Raw genomic sequence first — 15030 nt, 5'->3', positions numbered from 1 at the left:
ACTTTACGCCTCTGGTGGTTGTTGTAGTATTTATTAAAAACTGTAATATAAGAAGTTCAGTGCTAACTTTATTATTCAAGCGTTAGTATATTTCAAGCGTTAATTTACTAGGAACAGAAGGAGAAACAAAAAAAGGTTCTAGTATTGCCTTATTACATTTGTCAATTACGCAAATAGAATACATATCATACAGTAGACAATTGTAGGTTTAGAATGAAAGTGCTTAATTAACAGAGTTTAACTATGTATATTTTAAAGTGGTTTTTGTTCGTGCGCACGTGGAGACATAAGAATTTACTTTGTACCTCTCATACTTTGAAACATCTCATAATTCCTTAACTCTCTATCCTTTAAACTGGAAATCTCAAAAACTTCTTAATAAGCCAAAGATGTACAATTTCAGGAACAGGAATTTTAAACAAAGTGTAGTAAAATTTGTAACGCCAAGATTCCACTTTGTATTGTAATTTTGGATTTTCTGACAATGCAGCTTTCATGAAAGTTTCGACTAAGTTTTCATCTTTCATAGCATCAAAACTAGGTGACTGTACATTTGGACACAGATAATTATTTAATGTTTTGATTTTAGTTTCGTAAATCAGTTTTTGCTCGTCGTTCAAATGTTTCAAGATTATTTCTTCTTGGCTTTTCTGATTGCCCATGAGGTTGCTGATACTAACGAATCCTCCTGCAAAAAAGCAGCTGATGTTATAGGGTTTATAGAAGACATAATACTTTGTATTACGATAAGAATAGAATGGCAAAGCACATATTATAGTGTGACATCACTTAGATAACTGTTACTGTATCAACGGTTTAATGGTTAAACCATTAAACATTCAGATCATGAGCCCCAAAGTAGGTAGTTAGTTGCCTGATATATTGCATACGCTATTGTAGTTATCCCTAAATAAAGTCACAAATATTTTTTTTTTTAGTAAAACGTCAACGGATTACAAACCATTCAAGTATGTTAATATTTATACCTGGTATAAACGCCGCTACACTCAGCCCGGTACCAAAATGTTCTAGCCGTAGAGCTCGCGTCCACGCAAGCAAGCCTGCCTTACTACAGCTGTACGGGGCAAACCCAGGCAGTGGCTGTAGACCGCAGTGGCTGGCGATGTTAATTATACGAGGTTTTAAACCCTGCAATTACATATAAATTTTATAACCCAAATGTATACATTAATTGCTTTGTATGTGCTAGGACAATTTAGTTGTAGTTGTATTAAAGAGTTTTTGCCTGTGATTTCGTTTGGGTAGATCAATGATAAGTTTTTGAAATTGAAATGATTTGAAAGGCTATATTATATTAACTCAATACGTAAATAAAATTGAATTCAATAGTATGGCAACACATGCTTCTAATTATTATCTTATTTCGAATATGTTATATTAATATATTGTTTTACCTCGGAAGCATTTTTTCTAAGTTCAGGTAGAAATGTTGACACCATCCTCATTGGACCCATTAAATTTACATTTATTGTATTTTCAAATATTTGCGGAGGTTGCACTTCGTAGTCTGCTATGGTCATTATTCCAGCATTGTTGATCAGCGCATATAATTCTATTACAATAAATATCAATGAGCGTATTATGTATTAGGTAAGAAAAATATAGGAGGTGTAAGTTTATTAATTTTTTCTCCCAAAATTGATTTCTTCCTTATCTGTTTCTCACAGATTCGCATAGCTATATAGTATTTCCAATAAAGTCTATAACGAATCATTATATCTCTCGCTTTTAGATCACGTGTGTATAGTTTGAAAGAATTCTGTTAACAATAGTTATTAAGTATGTGTACTGTGTGTGCCTGTCAGCTTTTATTGTTATCTCCGTGATTAAACCTTTTTTTTTAAATACATAAATAAGAAGAACCTTTCAAAGTGAATGAACTATAAATGCTATGTTTAAGTCATTATCTAGAATTTCCTATATTACAGAGATCATAGGTCGGGTTCAGTCCAGAATTAGAGATAAGTATGATTTCCACATATCACTAGAGAGCAAGTTACTTATGTATAGTTACTTGTTCTCGACCCTGAATATCACCATAAGGTATTATACTTCTTTAATCGAGATTAATACAACGAATGATTTGAGTCTACCAAGGGATCCAACACGGCTGTGGGTCCTAGCATATAGCATCGTTCTAAATGAAATAGCTAAGCTAAGGCAATCACACTATTTAAGCAACTTCCCACCTCCGAAAAGTACCGTATAATGCATTTAAGGGAAAAGTGATTCGATTTTTAAAAACACATACACATAGACACACACAGACATAATCAATAATTTTATAGCTATTAATTATAATTTGAACAAATATGTTGCTTGTTTGATATAGTTAAATGTGTGATTTTTTATTTCAACCATCCCAGTTTGAAAAAAAATCCTTAACGCTTTTAAGGCAAATAAAGAATTTTTAATAATTTATATAAATCGAAAAATAAAAATTATCATTAACTTATAATGCAAATACAAGTATTATAAGTTAATGATAATTTTACTAAGACGTAAGTAGCATAATTTAAGGGACGAAACTTACTGTAATCGGGATTTTTCTCCAAAAGACATTTAACATAATCATAAAAATTGGCAATGCTTTCGGGCCTCGTCACATCCAACATGTGAGGATGAGCACACAGGGCTTTCAGGGCTTTGGAAGCATCGGTGTTCGTGCCTTTATACATGCCTGTAACATAAATTTTAAGGGCTATAATGTAAAGTGGGTGATAGACGGACGAACTTAAAGTACGCGGTTTTTAAGATCGTGAACTTACTCGGCTCGACGTCGGTGACACACGTGAAGCTTGCTCATACTATATCGCGATGTCGTCGAGAGAAGCTTTGTGTTATTTGGGAATTATATCATACTACATTTTAAAAACTAATAAAAAAAGACGAAATCGACAAGTGTCGTTATCTATGGTAGCATCTGTTCCCACCTTACGTATAATTTCTAATAAATTATTGTATGTTTGTTCATGTTTTACAACTTCATGTTTTTGTCTCTGTAATCATTGCTTCTAATTTTCCAAAGGCAAGGATTATTTCGAAAACCTTCTATAAATTCTGTTAGCAGTTCATGCGAATAAGTTCGGAAATCACTCATTTTGAGAGTTTTCTAAACTACATGATTAGGCACTTGAAAAAATTACATAAACAAAGTGGCGGCGCCCGGCGAGCTACGAGTAAGATTTCAAACAGATTGGATCGCCGGCGAACTTGCGCGGCAAGTTTAAAGTACGCGTTTTTAAGGTGACACACAGGCGAAAAAGGTCGTCGAGCCACAAGTCCGCGTACTTACTCGCACGTCTATCACCCCCTTTAGAAATGGATGCAGTGACAACTATGGGGTCGTAGCTAAAGGTATGGTGTACCTAAAAACAGCCCTTAATGAAACTTGAGCCATCCAATCAACAACACGTTCTACGACAAAAGTAGCTGCTACCGAGACCAGTAACTATTGTCTTCGCGGAAATTTTGTTTATATTTAATATTATTTTATGGAAACAATTTTGTAAAATAAATGATCATTCTATTAATAACTTCCGAGGGTTTCAGTTTTCTCTCACCGAGCACTCTCTACAGATTAATTAGAATGTAAATAATCCAGCCTATTTTAGTTTATTACTATATGTGTACTAGCGATAGTTAACCTTTTTTATTTATGTACGAACTTGATTGCGGATAAGGAAGCTTTATTATAACTGTAAGTCATTGTGAACTATAGAGGCTATATGGAATGGTGCTACAACAAAAAAATTAAAGTGATATTTATATCTCTGACATCGCAACAAAATATAAATAGTTCATAAGTTTATTTTAAATGCACGCTTATTAATGTATAACTTAATAGTTGTGTTTCTATTCTAAGAAATAGTTCAGTAAAAAAACAATTAAAAAAAAACAATACACGGCCGCCTTTAATTATAAAATGTTGAACATTCTACTAAAACAACTTGCCTATTAGGTTGAGTATATTTTTTATCAAGATTATTTTCCACAATCTATGTATTAATGAATCTCCGTCAAGTTGCTATATAGTTTTAGTTTTCGCGTGACACAAACATCCATCCATCATCGCAAACTTTCGTTTTAGCATTATTGTACAAACTACTGGACTCACCCCCTGTTAATGGCATTATACGATTGTTTATATAAATATACACAAGTATTTGTTTGTGTATACACACCTGCCACTGTAACAAGGCCTTCCCGAGCGAATCGAGCCGCTAGTGCCCAGCCAAGGCCGCTGTCACATCCTGTTATGGCCACAACTCGAATCCACTTCATAATGGACTACGAATCTCACCTTACAAACATATTCATATTACACAGGCAACGTTCATAAATTTAAACAAAGCGGGGCCGTAGAACAGGCAGAAAATAATAAACGGCTCAAATGTAAGAGTTCTTTCTCAAACTTTTGTTCCCTATGGAGACTCTTGGGCCGTAGGCTTCAAGTGCACAGGCGCAAATTAAAGATTGATTAAAGTATTAGTGACCTCAGAGCTGGTGCTCGCTCAACGAATAAGTATCGCAATATAGTGAGTAAATGCAGCCGGCGTTAAAGACACTTCGACAGGGACCAAACTTTTAAATTTTATTTTTATAAATTATTTATATTTTTAAATTAGGTTAAGAAAATTGTAAATACTGTATATTTGTTATTATTTCTAAGAAAATTAAAACGAATGGTAATACTTACTATTCGAACAATGCTTGAGACACAAAAGCTGAAATGATACTGATGATCTTGACCCAGGTATTGAGCGTCAGGTATCGTTGCATATGAATCAGGAATTTGTAGGAATCACATTATGTTGCCGTTAGTATCACATCGTGTTTTTAAAAGTCATATTTAAAGTTTTCTGTTTTTGTTAGTACCATAAAAGAGATACTGCAATCTTCAATAATTAAAATAAATATTACTTGTTTATATGATAATGTACAAAATAGAACACAAGAACAGAGTGTCCTCCCTTGAATAGAGACTGTAAGTAGTGTTATTGGACACTTCCTTATGTAAAAATCCTTTTTAGTAAATTAGGTTAGACCTAAATTACTTTTTAGTCTTAGGTTAGGCTAGATCGTAATGTTCTATGATTTCTTAGTAAACCCACATGTAAAAAATAATATATTTATGATAATGTAGATATTATTTTTAATCTACCTTCAGAAAATAATCTAAAGAGGACATCATTCTCGAAAAGGAACTTGGTTGGATTATTTTTAAATAATACAACAATTTAGTACTTGCATATAATATTTTATATGTTTAACTTCAGCGGATCCCCAACTCGTCCCTGTGATGTGATAAATATTTAAAATTTATTTAAGTTAAGTTTAAAATTTATTTAAAGTTCTCGCTTCAGCTATAGTTTGTTTCATTCAATACTGAAAATTGAGGACTCGATTTCCGATACGAATTATTTGAAATGATTCGTCGTATCACTCAACAAAGGCGTCAATAAAAGACGATTATTTCAGCACGAATACTCAATCGGTATTACTGCTTATTGAACGGAAGCCTTGTATGCCTCACTTCACCTGGGATTGGGCCCAATTTGGGCAGGGTTACAGGAAATACCGCAACTGATACATCACACCCTTATCCAAAAATCAATCAGGCCGAATAATTCAAATAGAAAATTAATCTATTCCATGTGCTCCTCAACACATCTTACAATTATAATAATAACACTGCCATACATGTAGAAATTTATCCTGAAAAAAATTTCTAGTTCCGAAATATACCTCATTTACGATTGCTTTTTTAAATTATTATTTTTATACATTATACAAAGTTTTTGGTCTCCTACGGAAGATCCCCTCGGGCGTCGATTTCACAGTTCGCTAGTAAAAGTAAGTACATTTATCACTTAAATAGTACAAGACGTATAGTTGTATAAAATATATTTTTGGAAATGTTGATTATTTTTAAATTCTCACAATTTATCGTACACAGTTAAAACCGTTTAGGATGATATCGTTTACCATACCGGCTTTATTGACCAAAATCAAAGCACTTATAAACAACGTCATCGGCTGTATCGGTTTTTAGGCCCAAATATGAGTAGTCCCTTCGATGTCGTTATAACAGATTTTGACTGTATATTATATGTACGTCGTCATTAAATCAGCTGTTTTAAATTTTTACCCTAAATGGCTATTCGACTCAGACATGACTTTTATACTCAATTCTTATCAATCCCAAAACTCTCTCTTATCCTAAAAATTAATTCAAATTCTCAGGTCCTTATAGCTATATTTTAGGCTCCTCCAATCGATGCTTATTGGAGATTCCATCGCATAGCTCATCCTTCTTAGGCTATGCGTTTATTTATATATATTTAGCGAATAGGCTGCCCGACTCCTTACGAATGGCTACTTCCGTAATATCTTTTAAAACTCTTCAAAAACACATCTTAACCATATTCCCTTCTCAATCATTACATTAACTTTTGTAATTCTTGTATTTCCGTAAGATTAGCTTTTTAGTGTTTAAAAAAAAGGTTTGTTTCATTAATATTTTTTGGCATTATTTTAGATATATTTTTTAAAATATGATTTGGTTAAGCTCTTCTTGCACTTTACTCCTCATATTTCTTTTTGAGTTTTGCATCCATGTATTATGTTATTTGTTTGTGTATAAATGTAACGAAGCGTGAATAAATAAATAAAATCTTAAATCATCATCATGAACATATTAATATGTTGTATGTATGTATCAATGTCTACTTAATAAAGCTGTTATATAACAAAATAAAATTATTTTCCAGTCAAACTATAAATGTATCCCGTTCTAAATCGCATTTAACCGAGTGCCATTGACATCTGAAAAACTATTCTATTCCAATTTTTTTGCAAACGTTAAAACAGATTTAAAAAGGCTCGTTGCATATTGCGTTCAATGGCTAATAACAAAACGCATCGCTTCTCCCAAATTCCGAACACTTTTATGTGGAGACTGATATTTACTGTGACGCATTTTTATTTATTTCAACTTGTACCATTAAAAACGAGCGAATGGTGTTCATATCGTATCAGGAGATCCGATTGTTATAATATAGATTAACTATTCATTAGCAATATTGTATATTTATTATTTATTTAAAAACACTTCTCACACTTCACTCTATTTAAATTGAACATAATTAAATGAAAAGGAGGGCAAGTGGCGGCCTTATCGCTTTCGAGCGATCTCTTCCAGGCAACAACTGTGAGTAAAGAAAAAAAATGTATTAAATTACATAAGGTAGGCAAGAAGTGCAAAAATACATATTACATATAGTTATAAAAAGAAACTAAACAGAAACAAAAAATAAACTAAACTGATACTGGATGACATGAAAAACAAAAAGTAAAAAGTGCACATCACGATAATTCAAGTTCAGTCTCAGTATAGTAGTTATTTACATATTTATTCGTTACCTTAAACATACACATAAAAATACAGGTTACGTAAGTTAGAAGTCAACGGGCGGCTTATCGCTAACTATAGATTTATTTAGCCACCATATTATGAAAACATTTAGATGGTAAAGTGCAAGTAGCGTATAAAATTAACAAAAAAAGAACATAAAATAAAATGTAGCACTAACTAAAAAGGTCAATGAACTACCTATAAGATGGCAAGAGTGCATAGATAGCAATGGTACGTACTTTTATTTATTAAATATATTTTATAATAAACTTTTTGTTCCTCCCATTCAAAACGCCAATATTAATAAAAATGTAAAAGTTATTCTTTAATCTAGCACTACATATTTCTCCTTATGCTAAATACGTTTTTGGAAACAGAAGTCATGATGATCATAAGCCGGTTTATACATTTATTTCATGAGATTATAGATTAATTTTGGTGTCATAAAATGTAACAAAGCGTGTCTCCCTTCATAAGCGTCCTTCCGCAGTTGTGGCCGGGAGTAATACTTACCTTAGACTCGACTCTCCAACTTACCCTTCGTATTATAAATCCTAATATTGTTAATATTGATGGTCAAAGTATAAGACTTTTGGGTCAAACACATACCGAATTCCTTACGATGTTTTCCTTTATTGAATTGCCTAATGCGGTGCTTAGCCGTGGTTTAAACTGCTGCATAACTTTGCGTGAGCTAATGTTAAAAATATTTTCATTATTTATTAGTAATATGTTAAATATAAAAGCTTTCGATATTGTAAAACTATAGGCGATATTTTAAGTCTAGACAAAATTTTATCGTGGCCATAATTTTACGGCGTATAACTTTTAAGATTTTTGCGCCACGGTCATTCGGCCGACATTTTTAAAGAGAAGTGTTCCCTTGGGAAATCTGTGAGCCCCCGGCAACAATTCTGATAATAGTGTTTGCTCATTTAAGTGTTCTCCGGGCTGGATTGTTTTCCGTAACGCTTAATGGTCTTCGAAAGGAGTACATATTTGCTCATTGTGTATCGGAAATGTGCTGTAATGGGGACTACGTGTTGTTGAAGGGACAATGTTGTTACGTAATTGTTTTTCGACTATATTTAATATAAATATTATTATTTCGTGTTTGTTGAATGAGGATAAAATAGTTTATGTATTATGTTACATTTGAAAAGATTACATTTAAATTTTATTTATTTATTAATGTTTTTTATATAAGGCAAACAGGCTGAAGTCTCAACTGATGTTAAGAGATGGACACTCACGTTGTCAGAAGGCTCGCTAGTACGTTATCGGCCTTTTATGATTGAGTACTCTCATTTCTTGTACTTTCGGAAGAAGAGTAGGGAGCAGTGTTGGCCTAGTGGCATCAGCGTGCGACTCTCATCCCTGAGCTCGTAGGTTCGATCCACGGCTGTGCACCAATGGACATTCTTTCTATGTGCGCATTTAACCGGAAACCGGCTTGACTTAGACCCAAATAGTCGACGGCGTGCATCAGGCACAGAAGGCTGATACACATACTTGCCTATTAGATTAACAAATAATCATGAAACAGATACAGAAATCTGAGGCCCAGACCTGAAAAGGTTGTAGCTCCATTGATTTATTTTTTAAACAGACTGGAAGCTCAACTGATGTTAAGTGATGGACACACACATTTTATGAATTAGTACGCACTTTCCTTGTACGTTCGAAAGTACTTCAGTGAGCATCTGGTTCCACATAGTGGTGTTGCTGATGGAGATAATCTTGGGAGTTCTGTTCAATTCAAAACTAAAATTTTGGAATCACATCACTCAAAAACGTAAGAAGGCATTAAGAAATCTCGAGGCACCTGTAATGTAGAATGTTCGTTTTAACCGCTCTGATATCAAACTTTATTCATAATAATTTTAGTAAGCTACAAAGAGCTTAGAGAGCGCTGAGAATTTGCTTACTATGAATCTGATAAAATTGTTACTTGGAAAGATGGAACGCCTGTGTACGATAGGTTACTATTCCTGCCATTAACGAAAACTAACCTCTCGAAACACTTAACACATGACACAATGTACGTAAATAATTAATGAACTGCATTGATTAACAGACTTTGTAATTGTCCATTAAATGTCCGGTTTGCTTCATGTCAGTTCCTGTACTGTTAGAAATAGTCTTTTCGGAAATTCTTTATTGCTGTTTAATGTTGTGTTGTTTTTTCTATGTGTATGTATCGTTCCGGATTGGAGTAATCTGTAATGGTAGCTTATTTTCTTAGATAACTGATATTTGGTTTAGTGAGCGTAAAAACAAATGAACTCCCTTTCGCATAATATTTCAATATTAATATCTCAGTTAGTATTCCGAAAAGCGGTGTTCACATTTATCATACAAAACTAAATAAGTTGCAAGTTGGAAACTAATTTTGTATTTTCATTCCGCATCCCGAATGTAACGCCAGTCAAACTCCACAGAGACCGAATCGGCAATTTTGAAACACAACCGATATTATTTTCGAGAAGTGTGTTAGTCGTTGTCAAACCTGAAAAAAGTACGAACCCTGGCACCAATAGAATTTTACCAGCGGAGGACAACATAGAGATTGGCATGTGCTATAAAAACATATATCATTAACCCGCTTTGGTGGTGGTGGATTATCTTAGTGTTGCATCCCAACAACAGCTCGACCATTCAGGGCAAATTGGCTGACGTGAGTGACGTGACGTGACGTGCCGAAGCATATCACATCCTTCGTAGCCATTGGGGACGAGGCGGGAGGCGGACTAGGCTTCGCTGTTACCGTGTCCTGTCTAGGGGGATTGCTGGTGGCGTTTTTGTGAGTATGCGCAGTTCCGAGTCCCACGTAACTCGCCACCACGAGTCAGTGGCGTCGCGCTGCATACAAACAAAAAAAAGTTTAATCTTATACCGAACTATGAATCGTATGTCTGAATCCAATACGTACTTGCACTTACCTACGATGTCTCAACTTAGATCCATATCATCATCACCATCATCATCATCTATTCTTACAAAAGAGAAGCAAATAACAGAAAACAATCTTTTTATATAAAATTTAAACAGGTATTCCAATATTCTAAACTAAAACTTTTTCTGCACATGTGACAAGTACTGCCTGCCATTAACATATTAAAACTCTAACAATCATATCAATACGATCTGAAATATTAGAGTCCTAGTAATCACTAAACTCGAATGAAACTCACTCAAACCGATTTAAACCGATTTGTACGATACTCGCATGAACATAAAAAAATGTCATACGAAATCGTGTTTATACTAGTCGAGTTTCTCGTAAGTAAGAATCTTCTTCTGAAATGTCCATGTGTAAACAGACATAGGAAATTATGTTCTCGTATGACATAATCGTAGGCGAGAATTTAGTTCTAGATTATTGCTGGCGATAGTCGCGTACGATTTCTCTAAATGGGACTTAAGATACTAAATGATCTTCCTTTAAAAATCTAAATAGGTTTTTTATAAGATTAAATTTCAGCTGTGTTACTATAAAAAAAAAAACAATTATAAAATTAATTTTATTAGTTGAGGATTATTTTTGTATTTGTATCACTTAAATACTAGTTAAGAATAAAATAAATTATTATTCATGTAACGGATTATTAATACCCATTATGGTAATGTACATTATTAATTCCAGTCTTTAACACGTCAAAAGCACTTTATTTTATTCTCTAATAGTGTTTTGTATCCAACTGGTGTACTGATAGACATTAGTATAGAGAGATGGTACTTTAGATCCGCATGGACTATCAGCTCGCTTGCCACTAACGATCCCGATGATGTAGAAGCTACTTTTATACAGCATCATGAGGGGTCCTCCAGAATCACCCTTGCATGTGTCCTGCCCAGTTCTTCCTGCCGCACAGAGATGTTTCTTGGACAGACTAGGGTAGGACTTCTTGCAATCCTCAGGTGGTACCAATTGGACTACGGTAGACTGTTTAACGTCAGTCAGGTACTGGTGGTCACGACCCCAACCTGAGACAGCGAGAGGCAGGTTGGAAAATTCTGGAATATCAATGTTGATGTTTGGAAGACAGACTGGTCTTATATATCCTGGAACAGAGATATTTATAAGATTTATGTTTCTAATTTCTTATCTAAATTAGAATCTAAACCAATAAATGGTTTACTCTTAGCTAGTTTTGGTCATTATTATAACATCAAAAATTTAAATTAAAAGAATCGCAAGAATTTGTTCGCATTACTTGTATATGGTGCTAATGCATTAAGCCTCACGAGAGCAATGTCATTAAGTAGTCGATCGTCGTCATATTCTGGATGGTGGATCACGTCTTCAGCATGCATGAGGACGTTCTTGACACATTCACGTCCACCACCAAAAACTGTGATGCAATCAATTGGGAATGTTCGTTTGTCATACTCCGCTAACGTTACTTCAACACTGAAATTAGATATTTTTTTCTATACATCCTCAGATTTCTAGATCTTCATAGTTATTAGTATAACTTAAATGACTAAATCTACTTACTCGCTGATCCTAGCTTTGGGCTCAAAAACGCAATGTCCAGCTGTTAATACATATCGCCGACTGATAAGTGATCCTCCACAGCTAAATGCGGAAACTTTTGTCCCGTAGTCGAAAGTAGTCTTCATGAGAACTGTCCAAGGGAATTGATCAAGTTCTGTTTCTCTGCCTCCTGTAAATAAAAATAACTATTAGTATACGAGTACAAAATAAATATACAACTTTTAAATCTCATATTACTAGTTATTGCGGCCAAGAAGTTTAAGCGTTTCTTTAGAATTTACATGCAATGAGTGGATTTCTGTACCTGCTATTCTATTATCGAGTGATAGATCAGTATCATTTTGAGTTGCACGTTTCCTTCTTTGATATGATGGCCATGATGTTGACGGCCGGTTGTGAGGTCTTCGGTTGTATATTGGCTGATTCCAAGAGTTCTGTTTCGGCGGTGCAAACATGTTTAACAAACTCTGCAAATCTATGAAAAAAAATATCAGTAATTAAAAAAATCTAACGTTTCAAGCTAGTAATGTTATGAACATTCACAGCATTGCTCTTACCAGTTACTGTCTCAGCATCTGACATGTCTCTTCCACAACAACCAGTTTCAGGGCTTGGAGGATAACTTGTCTTCATTCTGTTACACTCTTCTTCTAAGTTAGGATTATGATCGTGATCATTGCCGTAGGAGTTTTGATTCTGATTTGGATTGGACTGATATGGTAGGTTTTGGTTAATTGTTGAAGGTAATCCAGTATTTAATCCAGGCGGCAGTTGCTTATTATTGGATTGTGGGTTTTGGGTTCCTGGTACAATATTGTTTTGGATACCTTCCGATGGAAGTCCAGGATTCGTAATACCAGGCTTCCGTATATTTGTTTGTGGGTTCTGATAATCCGGTATGAAATTATTTTCGTTGCCAGGTGTATTCAAACCTGGTATGAAGGTTCCAGGTTGTTCCTGGCCCGGAATATTACTTGGTTGATTATTGTGGTAGCCTGGGTATACATTATTTTGACCTGGGTTTTGCATGCCTGGTTGGACATGACTATGCGGGTATCTTTGGTATCCTGGATTCCGTTGGTTGCCCCAAGGTAATCCATTTATACTGGATCCGGGATATGATGGTCTATTGCCATATTGAGGATTAGTGTAAAGATTTGGGTATGGTCGATTTTGCTGTCCACCATAGGGATACTGGTTTGTAGGTCTATTGAACTGGCCTCCTAAGCCCTGTGAAGGGCGATTTTGTAATCCTCCATATAAATTTTGACTTGGCGTAACGCCACCATTTTGATCGAAGGCACCAGGTTGGCCATAAGTATTTTGGTTGTCAGGGAATTGGTTTCCTAAATACCCAGGAAAGCGCCCCTGATTAGTACCTGGATTACCGTACCCAGGTTGTTGTCCATACCCATTTTGATTGTTTGGCATATTTTGGTTACCGTATATGTTCTGATTAGGATAATTCCGTTGTCCTCCATAGGGGTTGTCCGGATACTGTTGATTTCCATACATTCTTGGGTTGTTTTGATTTCCATATAAGTAAGGATTTCTTCTGTTAGGCTGGTCATACAGGTTTCCGTACTCAGGGCTAATAGCGGGGTCAGAACTATTGCTTGTCGTATCTGTATCAATGACTGGAATAACTTTATTGGAACCTAAGTTGTTAAGACCCCATGCTTGTGAATTTTGACAGCATACCTATGATTTAAAATGGCGATTAATATTAAGGAAACGATTTCAATTGTTTTAAATATAACCGATTTAATATTGTAACAAGTGGTTAAAATTACTTATATAATAAAAAAACTATCGACACGCATTGTATGTCGACTTAACAATCAAGATGGATCCACTATCAGACATGTTACCCTCATCGTACCCTCATTTGGGTGTTTAAAATTTCTCAATGCTAATTTAGCTTAACGAAGGTGTACGTAAGTGATATAATTTTAATAATGAATTACCAAATCTCCTTTCCCAACAGGTGAGAAAAGAAAAACGTTATTCTTTTTACCCTGTTGGTCGTCACAAGGGAACTTCAAGTTCCAGGTGATTTGCTCCTGTGTATTCATACTTGTGAACGACGGACATTGTTCTTTTGCAAGACATTGCTCACATATTTCTGAAAAGAATATCCGTATTAACTTTTAATTGTACATACGGCTATAATCAATTAAGATTATAAATAAATTAGTTTTAAAGTTAAATAATTGAAGGGGATATTGACAGATGTAAATACTTCAGTCAATCAATACTATATTAACCTATTTTATTCATGTACCTACTCATATTTTTATCTTTCAGACAGACCGCCCTATAGTTGAAATAGTTTAACAACATTGTTAAGTTTTTATGAATACCTAAAACGATTAATTCCAGCAATTTCCAGTAGCAAATTTGCACTGAGGTTTAGAATTTCAATCAACTTCGAGCGTAGTATCTGTCAGTGCATTATATTGGCAAGTAATATAATTAGTTGGTGGAAGTTGTATCTTAAATCTTTAGATCGTCTGGAAAGTTATCTATTTGGCTTTGTAAATCGACAATTATAACTTTGCTTCCACAACCACATTGCGGGCATACATATGTAAAAAATATCGTGTAGGTTTACATACCTTTTCTAACGGAGGCACTTAAAATAACTTTTAACAAAATAACGAATACTGTACTCTTCATATTAAAACCATGTGCATGCATGCATGCGTGCATGGGTGTCTTGAGCCCTATTGATTAATAACTGTTATATCATGACAGAAATGCCTACGTAATTGTCATTTGATTGAAGGGTATTAGTTAGTGGGTATTTGCCATTAATTGTGTGACGTAGAAGACTAATAGTTTTGATAAACGCGGCCTGAATTAAACAATTCTAGGAAAGGAAATATTATCATCCGATTTAATAACTTTATAGGAATTTTTTAATGAAATAATTCTTTGTGATCAGGAAACAATGTCATTGTTACGTTTCAGATTGCGTCGTACTTGAGATTCAGCCTTAAAAAATATATTATATCAGTTATTAGTCGATACTATTCTATTTTATTTATTAGATAATTACATAGAGAGTTTTAAGTATTATGTTTATGAG

General features: G+C 34.3%; 2 protein-coding genes across 3 annotated transcripts; both read right to left on the bottom strand.

Moving 5' to 3' along the window:
* Positions 1 to 165: 165 nt before the first annotated feature.
* Positions 166 to 4309, bottom strand: LOC123708705 (D-beta-hydroxybutyrate dehydrogenase, mitochondrial). The gene is made up of 5 exons (XM_045659545.1): positions 4206 to 4309; positions 2555 to 2701; positions 1416 to 1573; positions 987 to 1149; positions 166 to 688 (listed from the first exon to the last, which is right to left on the bottom strand). The coding sequence occupies exons 1-5, from the start codon at positions 4303 to 4305 to the stop codon at positions 351 to 353; spliced, it is 906 nt and encodes a 301-aa protein (XP_045515501.1). The 5' UTR covers positions 4306 to 4309; the 3' UTR covers positions 166 to 350.
* A 6677-nt stretch (positions 4310 to 10986) lies between these two features.
* On the bottom strand, positions 10987 to 14627 carry LOC123708254. 2 transcript variants are annotated; one of them, XM_045658872.1, is made up of 7 exons: positions 14558 to 14627; positions 13907 to 14064; positions 12497 to 13640; positions 12244 to 12414; positions 11940 to 12108; positions 11656 to 11852; positions 10987 to 11503 (listed from the first exon to the last, which is right to left on the bottom strand). In XM_045658872.1, exons 1-7 carry the CDS (start codon positions 14616 to 14618, stop codon positions 11112 to 11114), a joined length of 2292 nt encoding a protein of 763 aa, XP_045514828.1. In that variant the 5' UTR covers positions 14619 to 14627; the 3' UTR covers positions 10987 to 11111. The 2 variants fall into 2 exon arrangements, with proteins under 2 accessions (XP_045514828.1, XP_045514829.1); XM_045658873.1 differs by having other exon boundaries at positions 10987 to 11455.
* Between the last annotated feature and the right edge of the window lie 403 nt (positions 14628 to 15030).

Source organism: Pieris brassicae, chromosome 4 (assembly GCF_905147105.1).
Source record: "Pieris brassicae chromosome 4, ilPieBrab1.1, whole genome shotgun sequence".
Classification (NCBI taxonomy): Eukaryota; Metazoa; Arthropoda; class Insecta; order Lepidoptera; family Pieridae; genus Pieris; species Pieris brassicae.
The sequence above is the reverse complement of the archived record's forward strand: the minus strand, read 5'-3'. Positions and strand labels throughout refer to the sequence as shown.

Coding starts and splice junctions, on each gene's coding strand:
- LOC123708705 (XM_045659545.1), bottom strand. CDS start 4,305: ATGAAGTGGATTCGAGTTGTGGCCATAACAGGATGTGACAGCGGCCTT. Junction 2,702..4,205: donor AGGCCTTGTTACAGTGGCAG/GTGTGTATACAC, acceptor TTTATGTTACAG/GCATGTATAAAGGCACGAAC. Junction 689..986: donor TGTAGCGGCGTTTATACCAG/GTATAAATATTA, acceptor GCTTTTTTGCAG/GAGGATTCGTTAGTATCAGC.
- LOC123708254 (XM_045658872.1), bottom strand. CDS start 14,618: ATGAAGAGTACAGTATTCGTTATTTTGTTAAAAGTTATTTTAAGTGCC. Junction 14,065..14,557: donor AAGTGCCTCCGTTAGAAAAG/GTATGTAAACCT, acceptor TATTCTTTTCAG/AAATATGTGAGCAATGTCTT. Junction 13,641..13,906: donor CTGTTGGGAAAGGAGATTTG/GTAATTCATTAT, acceptor TTTAAATCATAG/GTATGCTGTCAAAATTCACA.